At 40.6% G+C, this 13,771-nt stretch overlaps 1 protein-coding gene across 4 annotated transcripts in view; it reads left to right on the top strand.

Moving 5' to 3' along the window:
* Nucleotides 1–13,771, top strand: part of ap3s1 (adaptor related protein complex 3 subunit sigma 1) — a 79,002-nt gene that overhangs the window by 48,794 nt on the left and 16,437 nt on the right. For 3 of the 4 annotated variants that reach the window (XM_078566484.1, XM_078566467.1, XM_078566476.1), the window contains one exon: nucleotides 8,532–8,639. The exons of the other annotated variant lie outside the window; for it this stretch is intronic. In XM_078566484.1, the coding sequence (XP_078422610.1) occupies nucleotides 8,532–8,639 (108 nt within the window). The remainder of the gene's footprint in view (nucleotides 1–8,531; nucleotides 8,640–13,771) is intronic. 4 annotated transcript variants of the gene reach the window in all.

Genomic DNA, 13,771 nt, shown 5'->3' on the forward strand with positions numbered 1-13,771 from the left:
GTATAAATATATATTTAATTTTAACGTGATTTTTAAACTATTTTTCTTCAGCTTTTGTGCTTTATTATGACACTATCTTGACTTGGGCTTTTTAATTATACTCTTAATGGCACTTGTATAATAGGATTTATAATTGTAATATTATTGCTGTAGCTTTGAGAATATTTTTAGATTATTGGAAAATTCGCAGAGACCTGCAAAACCAACTCACTCTTTCTCAGTCCCACACTCCCGCCCCCACACGCGCCCCTGCACTCTGGTCCTGCACCTGCGCTTTGCCCTGTTCAGTGCTCCCTGCACTAGCGCCTCCCTCCCTCCCCTGCACTCACCCACGCTACGCGCCCCCTGCACCTGCGCTCTGGCCCCCACTCCCTCGCCCCATGACCTGGGACTCGGCTGCACAGCGGCTCTCTGCCGGACCTCGCAACCAGCCTCTCCTTCCTGGGACCCCGTTCCTCGCAGCCAGGCTCTCATCCCCAGGACCCCGGCACTTCGCTCCGCCATACTCTGCTCTCCGGGCCCTGCTTGGAAGTGCCGGAGTGGAGGTGGGAGCCGCCACTGGCTCGCAGGCCATGCATTGAAGAGCACTGGTCTGTACCCTCCAGAGTTTCTATACAATCTGACTCCAATGAGCATGCCACCCATCGCAAAAACTTAGACTCGTGGAAGGAGCTGTTATAATGTTACTGCAAACTTGAATTCTAAACAAGGACTGTGTCATGGAAGAAGAATGGGAGTTAGGAAGCTGTTTTCTTTGCTGGTAGATGCTAAAATTATAACAGGCAGATTTCAAGGAAATAGAGGGTTTATTCCTCAAATAATATTGAGCCCGTCAGATGTAAATCGACCTTTTTAGCTAAGGCATATCCAGTTCCAAATTAGGCTTTCATATTCTAAGACCATAAACAAGTCACAAGGCCAGACTTTCAACACAATCTGTATTTGTATTCCTAGGCCTGTTTTTACGTGGATAGCTTTATGCATTTTTTTTCCTGTTTCGATCCTGTTAAAGTCTTTGATGAAAGAATAACTAGAAATTCTATATTTAAAGTACTGCTGCTATAAAAACCTGAGGGTGTAGGAGTGTGGGACTGAGAGAGAGTGAGGGCATGTGTGTACAGGAGATCCGTTTGTAGCCAGGAAACGGGCCCGCTCCTTCAGGCGTGAGCCAATCCTGACAGCGGCCTCCACCCGGGAAGGCGCCACCTAGCATTTTGATGTAGCTGGCTACTGGAATTGTTCAAAGGGCAACCACCATCGCAAAAGGATGTGATGTACAGGAGTGCATCACCAGCTCCTCAGGAGAGAGAAGTCAGCCCACTGCATTCCCCCAGGAAGAACAATGTACTCTGCTTTTTGGTTAATGTCCTTTCATTCTTTGTGTTACTACAAGCAGGAGTGAATCAAGCAATGGCCTCTGTTATAGTAGTCGATGTGGTTCTCACATTGTAGTTTTTTTGTAAAGTGGCCCTTGCTTGAAAAATAGCGAAGATCACTGGTCTAGACTGTTATCTTTTTTTCTATAGAATCAAGGCTTATGTATTCTTCTAATACACCTGACAACTTTTCTATAACTATTCCTTTCAATTCTAGTGAATTTTCATTTTTAGCACAGAGTATCTTTTTAAAAATTCACATCAAATAATTGTTTATGCCATTTTGCCACATTTAACCAGCCTTCAGTGCCAAACCCTCCCTCACCATCCCATCCCTCATGGAAAACATCTTCCACTATTTTTGTTCTCCACTATTTGGAAACTGCATGAGTGTCACAAGCTCCTGTTCTCACGACCCCACGTGCCTCCATGTGTGGCAGGCACCACCCACTAAATATGCCCACCAACAAATACACACACTACACCAACCAATAAAAACAGCCGAGACAGACAAAATCTGAGTATTCTTCCAGATTCTCTGCTAGTTCTGTTTTCTGCAGAGACTCTCGCAAGAGAATCTAATTCGAGGAATTTAATTATATAACGAAACTAATGAACCTTGAACAGTTCACCTTCTCTATTTAGATGTAGTTACGAAAATGTATTTGTCCCCTTCTCATTTATGGAAGTATCCTGATATTTGACTTGTTTCCTGACACCAACTTCCAATTGAAGAAATTTATTCATTAAATAGTCACATCTTAGATGCTTTAAGCACACACTGATCTCTTGATTTTGAAACAGATGTTTGGTGGCAGCATGGAAACATGCATTTTTCAGTGACATTTAGAATGCTGAATGGTAGCTGTGGACAGTATTCGCAGTTCATGGTGTTCATTCACAAGGACTATGCAAATGTCAGGTTTCAAGTTTCCTCCAAAGCATGAAATTCAGGAATTGCTCAAAGTGAGTGGTGACTCTCAGACTTTGACCAGCTAGCAAATTGCATCCAAGCATAATATTCAGGATTGTGTAGTAGTTCAAATGAATGCAGTTCACCTTTATCATGTATGATCGCAGTGAGTGAAGTATTTCTATTTTGTTTTCTGCCCTTAGTTACAGGAAAGTCACAATTTTGGCCCATAACTTCTGAGCTCTGGAGAGTTGTACCCCAAAGGTGGTGTGTTGGGGAACCCTTGCCCCCAGAAGTCCTTCCATATGGATTGCATAGCAATTGTCTGGGAAGTTCGAACTTGGGTTGGGCAATTGTCCTGCAATGGGAATCATCCGAAACTTCAATTTAAATTGCAGAATTCAGATGATTTTGACTGTCTTACATCAATAGTTACTCAGAAAAAGGTGAATTAAAAGCAGTTCTAACTTCTGGGTAACTATAGTACTGACGCACCCTGACCCCGCCATGGGACTCTCCATAACACCCCCGACCCCTATCCCCCCCCCCACTCTCCCACAGCACTCCCGTGAACCCATGGCACCCCCAGTGAACCCACACCGCCCCGGCCCACCCTATCGCCAAACCCTGCCCTCTTACCTTACACATTTACATTCTACCTGGCTTCTCAAAGTGGAACTGGACCTTTAAACCTACTTGTTTTATGGCAGCTAGTGTTGTAAAAAAAGAGAGTGGGTTCTTTACTTCTGATTCAGTTTCTCTTGGCACAAGGCCTTGGCAACGCACTGCACTGCACCTTTCTCACCTGGCCCAAATCAGTAGATCGGGCGAGAAAGGTGCAGCTGCATTTCAGGGTAAATAACTGGGAGCGGAGTGGCAATCCAACTGTGATTGCCACTCCATAGAAGGAATGTTTGTTATGCAAGCACTTGTTGTAATGTTTGCTGGGTTTGTGCTGTTGAAAGTTTGTGCGCGATTAGAAGAGACTAAATATGTAGGACTGGAGAGTGCCTCCAAAATTGCCGCTGATTGGGTCCCTGGTGATTGTGGTGATAGACTTGGCCTGCACCAGTTAGACCCTAAAATCAATTCACAAGAATATGCATGCATCTTTTTTTATTTTTGTTCTACCTACTTTTGCATTTTTTTTCTAATTTTTGCTTCCGATTTTAGAATTCATTGATACATGTTTTATGATAGTTTTCCAGTATGATTAGCCTCTCTTTGACTAAATTTGCACCATGGATGAGAGACTTTAGTTGTGTGCAGAAACTAGAGAAGCTAGAATTGTTCTCCTTAGAGCAGACAAGGTTACTGAGATATTTAATAGAGATGTCTAAATTTTAGTGAGATAGACAAGGAGGGTGACCAAAAGCTTAAGTGATTTAGGTGGGTTTTAAACAAGGCCTTAAAGGAGAGAGGAAGGTGGAGGGGCTTGAAGAAATAATTCCTGAATGTGGAATCCAGGGAACTAAAGTTTTCTAATAGTAGACAAAGAGAGGGGGATGCACAGGTCAGGGTCAATGGAAGAGACACTTTGTGCAGGGCTATCAGCCAATCACTGGAGCATATGACTATTGTACCTGGCATCGCACAAGGACTGAAATTCATACATGATTTTGCTCAATTGTGTGGTATGCAGAATGTCTTTTTGGACTGATGGCAGCATTCTATTAGTGGAAAATACCCCTCCAGTGTAGCCATAATGTGTATGTTGTCCGGTGAAGTAGGCTTGAGATAGACGGTAGTGGAGAATCCATTGGCAGATTTCTCAACTAGCACACCAAAGAAAGGGAGTTCGTTACTGCTTCTCGAGAGTGAATTTGAGCACAGGATGGAGGGCATTAAGATGTGTAAGGAAATCCTTACAAGTGACTGTAGGGGTAGATTGGGGGCTGGGGTTTGGAAGGTCTGTAAGAGGAAAGCAGCGGAGCGGGGGTTCAGCAGGCCTGGGTGGGGTAAGAAGGAAGAGGGAGCAGCAGAGTCCATGCCTGATGCATAAGTCTGTTCTTTTTTTCTCCAAACACTTTGGAACAGTGGCTGCAGGGGATGTAAATGAAGATGTCAAAACTGGAAATTCCCAAGTTAGTGAGGTAGATTCTGTACTATGTATTACAATGATTTGTCAATTTAAAAGAGAGTGAGATGTTTAAACTTGTGCACAGGAAGAGAAAGTGTAAAGGTTGATGACTTCTGATCTCCAGCAAAACAAGGAAATTACAGAATTCTTTGCATTAAAAAATCCAAAAGAGACAAACATTTTTTCTTTATTTGGTGAGATGTTGTACTGTAATTAGCTTTAAAATGCAAGATGTTGCAACACTTTATTGCAAAAAAAAATTCTAAAGATGTAAGAATCTTTTTTAAACAAAGCAACATGAGCATATTGAGAATCAAACATACAGTTATTATAATAAGTGTTATTCATTCACCAAATTACTTTTAGGAAATAGACTCAGAGCAACCTTATTTAGATGAATTAGTGTTCTAAAATTAATTTGACAACTTGAACCTGCTGTTAATTCAAACTGGTACATTTTTTATAATGAGTTTTTCATTGGCTCAAGTCTGAAGGAGAATTCTTGCAAGATATGAGAAAAATTAATTGACATGCTTTGACACGATACAACTAGCTACCCAGGAGGATGCAGCGAAGCCCGAGACACAGCTGATTATAGTGAATCAGTGCCAGTTTTTAGTCATAGTGACCTCGCCATGAAGGGGATTGTGGGACCCTAAGATTGCCTCAGTGTTACTTTAAGGCTATTGGAAAGGCCAGGCTGGTGAGTGTGTTGGAGGGAGGCAGGGTTAGGAAGAGGGGTGTGAGAGTGTGGAGAAGGGTTAAATGTGTGTAGGGGGGTGCAGGGGCGAGTGGTTTCACTGACTCTTCTGTCACTAGGGAATATGAAAAGCTTGGCTGAAACTTACATGAGTATGTAAAATAGTAAGACTTCTACACAGTACTTCAACAACGTATTTTCATATTAAGTCAATATTGTACTCTCACGGGCAGAATTTGTGTTTTTGTATTGTCTGCGCTTAAATCATTTTGAATGTGAGCTGTGCGTGCTTTTACCCTCTGAGTGGTTGTCCCAATTTGAATAATTCCAGCAGTAAGCTATTTTGAGTTTTGAAATAAAGAAGGTTATTTATTATCCCACACTTGCCCCAGAGGTTTAAAAACGCAACACCACTCGCGCACAGGTTAGATACGGATGAAAAAAAATGCAGCCACAAAAATTGGGATTATTTCAGTCTCTTTCATAGCAGGCATATAGATTCTCAGATAAGTTCAGGCTTTGGGTGGAGCGAAGGTCTTAAAAAGCAGAGGATTCTCATTAAGCTGTGAGGCTTCTTGTAGTTGAGGTTGGTTCTTAGGTGAACTTGAAGTTGGAACAGGTTGGAGGGAGTCCTTTTCCCACTTTCAAGGTATGGCTGTTTATTACCTTGGCTGCTTAGTTGACTGCAACTGGTTTGATAGCTTTCTGCTAATCTGTCTGCAGAGCTGATTTTTTTCTGCTTAAAAGCAGGCAACAAAACTTGTCTTATCGACGTGCCATGGTACAAGTCTAAAGTCCTTTTCCAAACAGGGTGGTGTGTTGGGCCGATAGACATTCTGGGTTGTGCCTTTTCTTACTTTGAGAGTTTAATACTGCCAAGGTCTTTGTGTTTGGAAGAGGGGCTATCACAATTCAATTAAAGGTCGATGGGATCCGTTTCACATTCGCCTAATACCCATTAAGTTTCAATATCCCTGGTGGAACATGGAAGATGAATTGTCTGTAAACCCCATTGTTTGTAGGTTTTGGCCCATCCTTTAAGCAGTGAGATGTGTGAATCTCATAAGTGGCTGTGAAATCCCTTTACTTAGGTCCATATTTAATCAGGTATTGGTCATGGACTTTACTGTTCACAGTTCAAATGCTAAAAGCCACATGGTATGCTGCAGCCATCTTAACAGCTTTTATGTTCACTTTTTTTAAATATAGCTTTAAAATGTCCTAATTTTTCCATTAGGCATGACAATACTTTGATTTATAATGTGAATTTTAATAATTATATACTGAATGTTATTGGTTTTCTTTATTCTTTCATGGGATATGTCCATCACTGGCAAGGCCAGCATTTGTTGCCCATCCCTAATTGCCGTTGAGCCGAATGGCTTGCTAGGCTACTTCAGAGGGCAATTAAGAGTCAACCACATTGCTGTGGGCCTGGAGTCACATGTAGACCAGACCTGGTAAGGACGACAGATTTCCTTCTCTAAACGGCATTAGTGAACCAGATGGATCTTTACAACAGTCAATTATAGTTGTCATGGTCACCATTACTGGGATTATTTTTTTAATCCAGATTTATTAATTAATTGAATTTAAATTCCATCAGCTGCTGTGGTGGGATTTGAACCCAGGTCCCCAGAGCATTAACCTTGCCCTCTGGAATACTGGCCCAGTGAGAATGCCAATACACCACCATCTTCCCGTAATTGCTTTGTTATTGTTTTGCTGGCGTCTGGGGTCATGTTAATTGTCAAAAGTGTTACACACTTATATGTTTGTCCATGTGGCATGGCCTTCGCTGGCAAGGCCAGCACTTGTTGCCCAATTGCTAATTGCCCTTGAGAAGGTGGTAGTGAATTAAAATGGGGTCACATTTGAAAATAGTTTGTGAAGCACTGCCCTAGTCTTTGATTTGCTTAACATGTACATTAGCACTGCTAGTCCTTTGGTTTGCTTTGCATGTACGTTAGCACTGCCATAGCCCTTTGCTTTGCTTCACATAAACATAATCCAGCATGATCATGCTTTGTTGTTAGTATGAACTTCATCCTGTATTACATGCACTAACTGCATTGAATGCTGAGGTCACTTTGATAATGTGATACAAGTGCATTGGTCCACAGTCTTTATGGTGATAGACGGTAAACGAAGGGAAAACTAATGGTTCTACCCAGTTGAAGTCTAGTAATTTCATCTATTTGAAGTTGCCTAGAAGCATGTGCATTCACTGCAGATAATAAAAAGTGCTATAATTACATGGTTCCTGGTCACACAAGATTTTCAGATCATTTTTGTCTTTGGTCACTCTGATTTCTGACTTTAGAAGCTCATTTTAAAAAAACCGAAGCTTGAAATTTGCTTAGATGATAGGTTTTTGCTAAATCAAAATGTTGCCTATGTTTTTCAGCATTATGAAGTATTTTGGTAAATGCCAAAAGAAGGTATTTTCAAAGCCAATTATGTATACAGTAAACTCAATCTGGTTTCTGTCATATATCCAGGCCTGAGTTCCTGGACAAAATAAAATTTCCCACACTTACTCAACTGTGTGGTACTTGATTAGATGAGCTCCTTTTGGCTTAGTAAATACTGAAAATGCTTGAAAACCGCACAATTATCTATGGGAAGAGAAACATAGATAGGGTTATAACATTTTGGGTCAATGACCTTTTGCCAGAACTGACACTTAAGTGTTCCTGTGTTTTTTTTTTCTCTCGTGGTATCATAAAATGATCTTGGCATTCTTCCTTTTATGTAGGAAGTGTGACCCATCAATCTCCATGACCTCCATTTGGTGCATGGCATAGGAGAGTGTCTGTGCAAGTTGGAAATGCTGCAAGTGCAAAAAATTCAAACTTCTTCAAAAATTCCAAGAAATTACAACTGTTGAAAACTTAAAGGTCTTTGTATCCATGTCGCTTCCATTATTTCTTCCAAACATCCTCAATATCCTAGCTGTTTGGAAAGGTGGAGTTCACCAAACAGAAGTCAATATAAGTTCTGAAGAAGAGTCATACGGACTCGAAATGTTAACTCTGTCTTTCTCTTCACAGATGCTGTCAGACCTGCTGAGTTTCTCCAGCAATTTTTGCTTTTGTTTCAGAAGTCAATACGAGTTGTGCCAAAGGATATTTTTTTTATCTTTAATACTGGTTAATATCTGCCTCACCCAGGCCTTTGTTCTCAAAGGGGAATTGCCCTTTCTTAGTCAAGTCCAAACATCAGGCCTTACATAGTTGGTCTTTTTTTAAAATAAAATGTACTTTATGAAAGTCTGCTAAAGGTATCTTTTACTCTTGCAGAAAGTTTATGCCGCCTGCCTGCCATTATTTTGTTTACCAGAGGTATTATGATGCAGATTGTCCCCAAGTCTATATGACATATATAGTTTTGACACTTGTCAAAGATATCGTAAATTTTTTTGTATAGTCCTGTACTTAATGTGATTTTGATTTTTTAAAGGTTCACAATATTTTGGCAGAAATGGTAATGGGAGGAATGGTTTTAGAGACCAATATGAATGAAATAGTAACTCAGATTGATGCTCAGAACAAAATGGAAAAATCTGAGGTAAGAGTCTTGCACCTTGTAGGAAATACCTTTATCTTGCATGGTTGTGGATCCTGCATGTTTCTTGTGCCTTCTGTTGTAGCTTATTCTTTAGTGCCAACAGCCAGCTTGCTTCATATGCTAAGCAAAGTTATTGAATGACAATTTGGGTAGTTTTGCTGTGTAACAGATCAGCAGCAGTGATGATGCATTGTAAAATGCCTACTTATCAGTGGGAACATTACAGTGCGATATGCGCAATTTGGTGATAAAGCTTTATGTGTGCAAGTTTTGGCGATATTGAAGTCAAAAGCTGCATGAATGAATTTGCATGTACATTAATCTAGAAAGATGAAGGCCTTGACAAACTAATCTTATAAGGCTGTAAGTTTAAGGGCAAAGTAGAAGTGTATTGAGCATAAATGATTGTTAAAAGAGAAATGCCATGATGGTAGCTTCAGTTTATCAACTTTTCTAGGATGATCCCGCTTTAAAATAGCTTTCCATTTGATACTTAATGTTTGCCAAGTTAGTTGGTCTTAACCTTGACAACATTTGTAGTTTACTTCAGTGCTCTGGCTTAAGGAGGAAAAAAATCAGCCAAGGCTAGCACTCCAGATTGCTTTCAGTAACCCATACAGGATGAGAAGGTGGCATAGTGGCAATGTTGCTGGACTAATAATCCAGAGACCCAGCCTAATGTTCTGGGGACATGGGTTCAAATCCCACCACAGCAGCTGTTAGAATTTGAATTCAGTTAATAAATCTGGAACATAAAGCTAGTCTTGGTAATGGCGACCACAAAACTATCATCAATTGTTGTAAAAATCCACTTGGTTCACTAATGCCCTTTAGGGAAGGAAATCTGCTATCCTTACCTGGTCTGGCCTACATGTGACTCCAGATCGGCAGAAATGTGTTTGACTCATAACTGCTCTCTGAACTGGCCTAGCAAGCCATTCAATTCAAAGTCAATTGGCAACAAATAGGCAACAAATCCTGGACTCGCCAGCGACAACCACACCCCATGAAAGAATAAAGATCAAAAAAATGGTGAGTGTGTGAGTGAGCTAAACCATGATGCTCACCATGATCAAATAACCTGTTGACATTCACTGTTGAGACTCAGGTAAGAATAATGATCACTTGGGCAAGATGCTGTCAGGTGTCTACTGCTTGTGAAACAGTTTTTTTGAATGAAATTCCTCTTCAAAGAGTTTTACTACTTAAGGACAGAATTTTTAAAAATATACATTTTCCCATTTTGGTTTTTTAAAGTGAAGTTTTTTTCAATGTGCATAAAAATAGCTTGTCTGTATATCTTTTTATTAGTACAGGTACTGCTATCAATTGCAAACAATTGTAACTATATTTGCAAAGCAAAAGACTGAAATGTACACTTTCACTTCGATACAAATGTTTACAGCATGGGAGGCCATTTAGCTCATCGTGTTTATGTTAACTCTGCTAGAATAATTCAACACTAATCCCACTGTACTCTCTTCTACCCATAGCTCTGCCTTTCTCTGCGTGTAGCCTGATCTCTTAAATTGTGAAACAAGCTGCCTCAGCATCTGACTGAGAAAGATATTTCTCTCTTATACTGATTGATCTGTATGTCCTCCACATTTTCAGTCTTTATTTCACATTCCCATCAAATTGCAGTTTTCATATTTGTTGCCTAAATGGGGGAAAAATAGGGACTAAGTGAGAAAAAGACAAGTAGCACAACTTTAACATTTTAGTTTTCAAATTTGATCCTTCCATTAACAATTTTTTAAAAGAAATATGGCTAATACACAATTTATTAAAAACGTTTGGTGTAAGATGTAAAAATAAGGTTTCAGTAGAGCAGGTTTCAATAAAAAAAACTTGCAGTGGAAACTGGGGATTGTTTGTTTATTTTATTGTTCCAAAGGCCATTGGATTGACCTAACAGTCCAACTAATTATATTAAAGTAATAAAGCCCCTCACATATTTAGTAGCTTGGAAGCAGCATGTTAGAGTAGGAGCATGGTTGTGGGACTACGTGCTTGATTTCTTCCTTCCATCTAGCTAAGTCTGTAACCTCATGCATATTGCTCTGGAACAATGCTGAGCAATGTCCAGCCATTTCCCCCAGAGTGGTGGGAACATTTTATTACTTCATTACTTTAAAATAATTAGTTAAGATTGTTAGATCAATTCGTTGGCCAGTGAGCAACAAAATAAATAAACTCCAGTGACCACCGCAAGTTTATTTTTTATCTAAATCTGCTCTACTGAAACTTTGTTTTTACATCTTACATTTTCCTTGAACTGCTTTTATGTACTCCTGACGATCATTTCAGATTGGCGTTGATAAAAATGAGAGGAAAGCCAATCAACAGTTTTCCCATGTAGCCATAGGAAATGTGTGGTTCATAGGAAAGATTAGAAGATAAATACCATTTAAATACCTCTTTTAAAAAGAAAATAACTGTTCCAAGATGGTTACTTAATATGTGCTTTAGGTGGTACTGCTGTTCCCGAGTCATGTAAAAATCATTGATTTTCTTAGGCCTTTGGGCATTTAAATTTTTGTATGCTGATTAACATAGTGATGCATTCTCACATACAGTACACTGGACTTCTTTTACCCTAGGTTGAGATGGTGAGGCGGTGGTAGCGTGGAGTATATTCTTAAGTTTCCTCATATTTCATATGTGGCTTTCTGTAACTCTTCTGAACTATTTAATTTAAACTTCCCCTCAATACTCCAGAGTGCACGTTGTTACTATACTGTGGAGGTTGGGGCTACTCCACTTGGAGCAATGCTAGCTAAGATAATGCAGGGTGTTTCCTCCCTAGATGATCAGTGTCAAATATCAGTTTAGTCTCATTGTCATGGAATCAGTTGAGGACCCTTCAGCGCAAATGCTGCACCCTAGCAGTAGAATGCAGATCCTGGGATTGATGGCAGCAGGAATAAATGTTGCAACTCCAGACTTCCCAAGAACCTGTTATAATGGCCTCTCAAACTTTCTACACTTCTGCAGACAATTTGCACTAATCAACCATTGTCAGTTTCCTTGACCTGGTGGTTGTAAGTGATATGCGTAGGTATGGATTAAATTACAGACTCTGCTACCTTCTCCTTCCCAGATGACAGCTGTAACAGTTTTTGTGGTAACTGGTCATGATCTTGCTTAGACTGAAGGTTGTTCAAACTCTCCTCATGGATTGTAGCATAGATTTTCATCTTCCATGCACTCTATAGAACTTGTCTGATTTTCGTTCCATTGAAAACTGAGCAGAATAAAAATCAGCTGGCTTCTATAAAGAATTAAACCTGCCCCACAAGATTGCAATTTGGGTGGTGAGAACACTGATTTGTGCCTTTTATCTCCTTTTGTTAGCTTGACAGTTAGTTTTGACTCCCAGCACATTAGTGAACATTTTCCTGACTTGAACTAAAATTAGATCTTGGAAAAAGTTTGTCATTAGTTTGACCTGATGAGTTTTAATATTGCTGCCACCTACCAATGTCTTCAATGTTTGCTGGGTCTGAGCTTTCGTCCAGCTCAGAGTATGCTTGGCATTCATTTCAGCCTGTCACTTAGCTATCGATGGCATGAGAGAATATTGTGCAGCCATAGTGAAGCGGTTATTTAGCAAATAAATCTCAACTACGGCCCCATTCTTCTAGAATGTGATCACTCCATTAGCCAATGTTGACAGTTATAACTACCAAAATGGACTGAGCAGACTTGGGCTCTTTTCCTCTAGAAAAGAGAAGGCCAAGGGGCTGGATTTAATGCAGCCCATTGCAGTGGGAAATATGGGTGGCTCTTATGATAAAAGTGTAAAGAAAAATCATTTTTAGCAGTTAACAAAAGTGTAAGTTTCAAAAGCCAGGCCCACTCAGCCATGGGAAAGGTGGCAAGTCAGTCTCCCGGCAGCGGGAAGACCTCCTGCGATTAAGTTTGAGGCAGGAGCATGTGCACGGGGGAAATTTGCCCGCTCGCGGCAGGTTGTCAAATAAGCTCATTATTGAACCAATTAACAACAATTATCCCTGTGTCTGATCAGGGAACCCAACATTGGACAGGGCGGTGGCTGCTGAAAGCCACCCCCCGTCCTTGCCTTCAACAACCCCCGCCACCTCATTCCCACAAACCCCTCCCCACGACCCCCATCCTACCCTCACTCACCTGTGGTTTGGTTTCCTTAGCAATCCTAGGCCTCCCCCGGATGCATTACTGGCAGCAGCCACTGCTGCTGACAGTGGAGAGCTGCTGGCCACTGGTTAGCCGGAAGCTAGTGGAAAGCGGGATTTCCACGCCTGGGTACTCAATCACAGGTAAAGCCCCACCAGTCGGGGCTCCCCCTTGGAAGCGATGCGTGTTTCCCACCGGTTCTCCAACTGGTGGGCTGAGCCCATGTCAGTTACATTAAATTCTGTCCAGCGTCTTTAACATTATGGAGGTGTTTGATATGATAGAGAAAGAGAATATGTATCCACTTCTGGGGAAGTTCAAAACCCGAAAATATCTGAAAGCCATGGATAAATCTGATAAATAATTCAAGAGAAGCTTCTTTACCCAGAAAGTGGTTGGAATGTGGAACTTGCTGCCACAAGGGGTGGTTAAGGCGAATAGCATGTGTCTTTAAGGGGGAAGCTAGTGCAATTAGGAGCAAAGAATAAGTAGAAGCTTATGTGTAATGTATTAGATAAAGTAGTATGGGAAGAGACTCGGGCATAAAACACCAGCAGAGACCAGTTGGGCCAATGTACTTTCTGTACTGCAAATTCTGCTACTATAGATTCTTTTTGTAAGTTGCCATGCATGCTCTTTCACTTTCTTCCTTAAAATTAGTTTAAATCTTCCTACAAAACAGGGCATTTGTTCAGTACTTCAGATCCTAAAATATAACTTCAAGCTCAATTGCTCTTTGGTAACAGAGCTGAGAAGTTCTCTGAAGACACAATGCTTACAGTATGGAAATATATGCCAAATGATGTGATGGAAATATATGCCACATGATGGGATTTGGTTACTATGTTTCAAAGCCTTAAAGCAAAATGGTCATTCAGAGTGGTTGAGAAGTGATTTCAGGGTTCTGCAGTGAATTTCCTTTTACTATTAACTCAGATTGATAAGGAAAATCTCCTCTGATCATCAAAGCCAGA

This window comes from Cetorhinus maximus, chromosome 2, assembly GCF_964194155.1.
Source record: "Cetorhinus maximus chromosome 2, sCetMax3.hap1.1, whole genome shotgun sequence".
Lineage (NCBI taxonomy): Eukaryota > Metazoa > Chordata > Chondrichthyes > Lamniformes > Cetorhinidae > Cetorhinus > Cetorhinus maximus.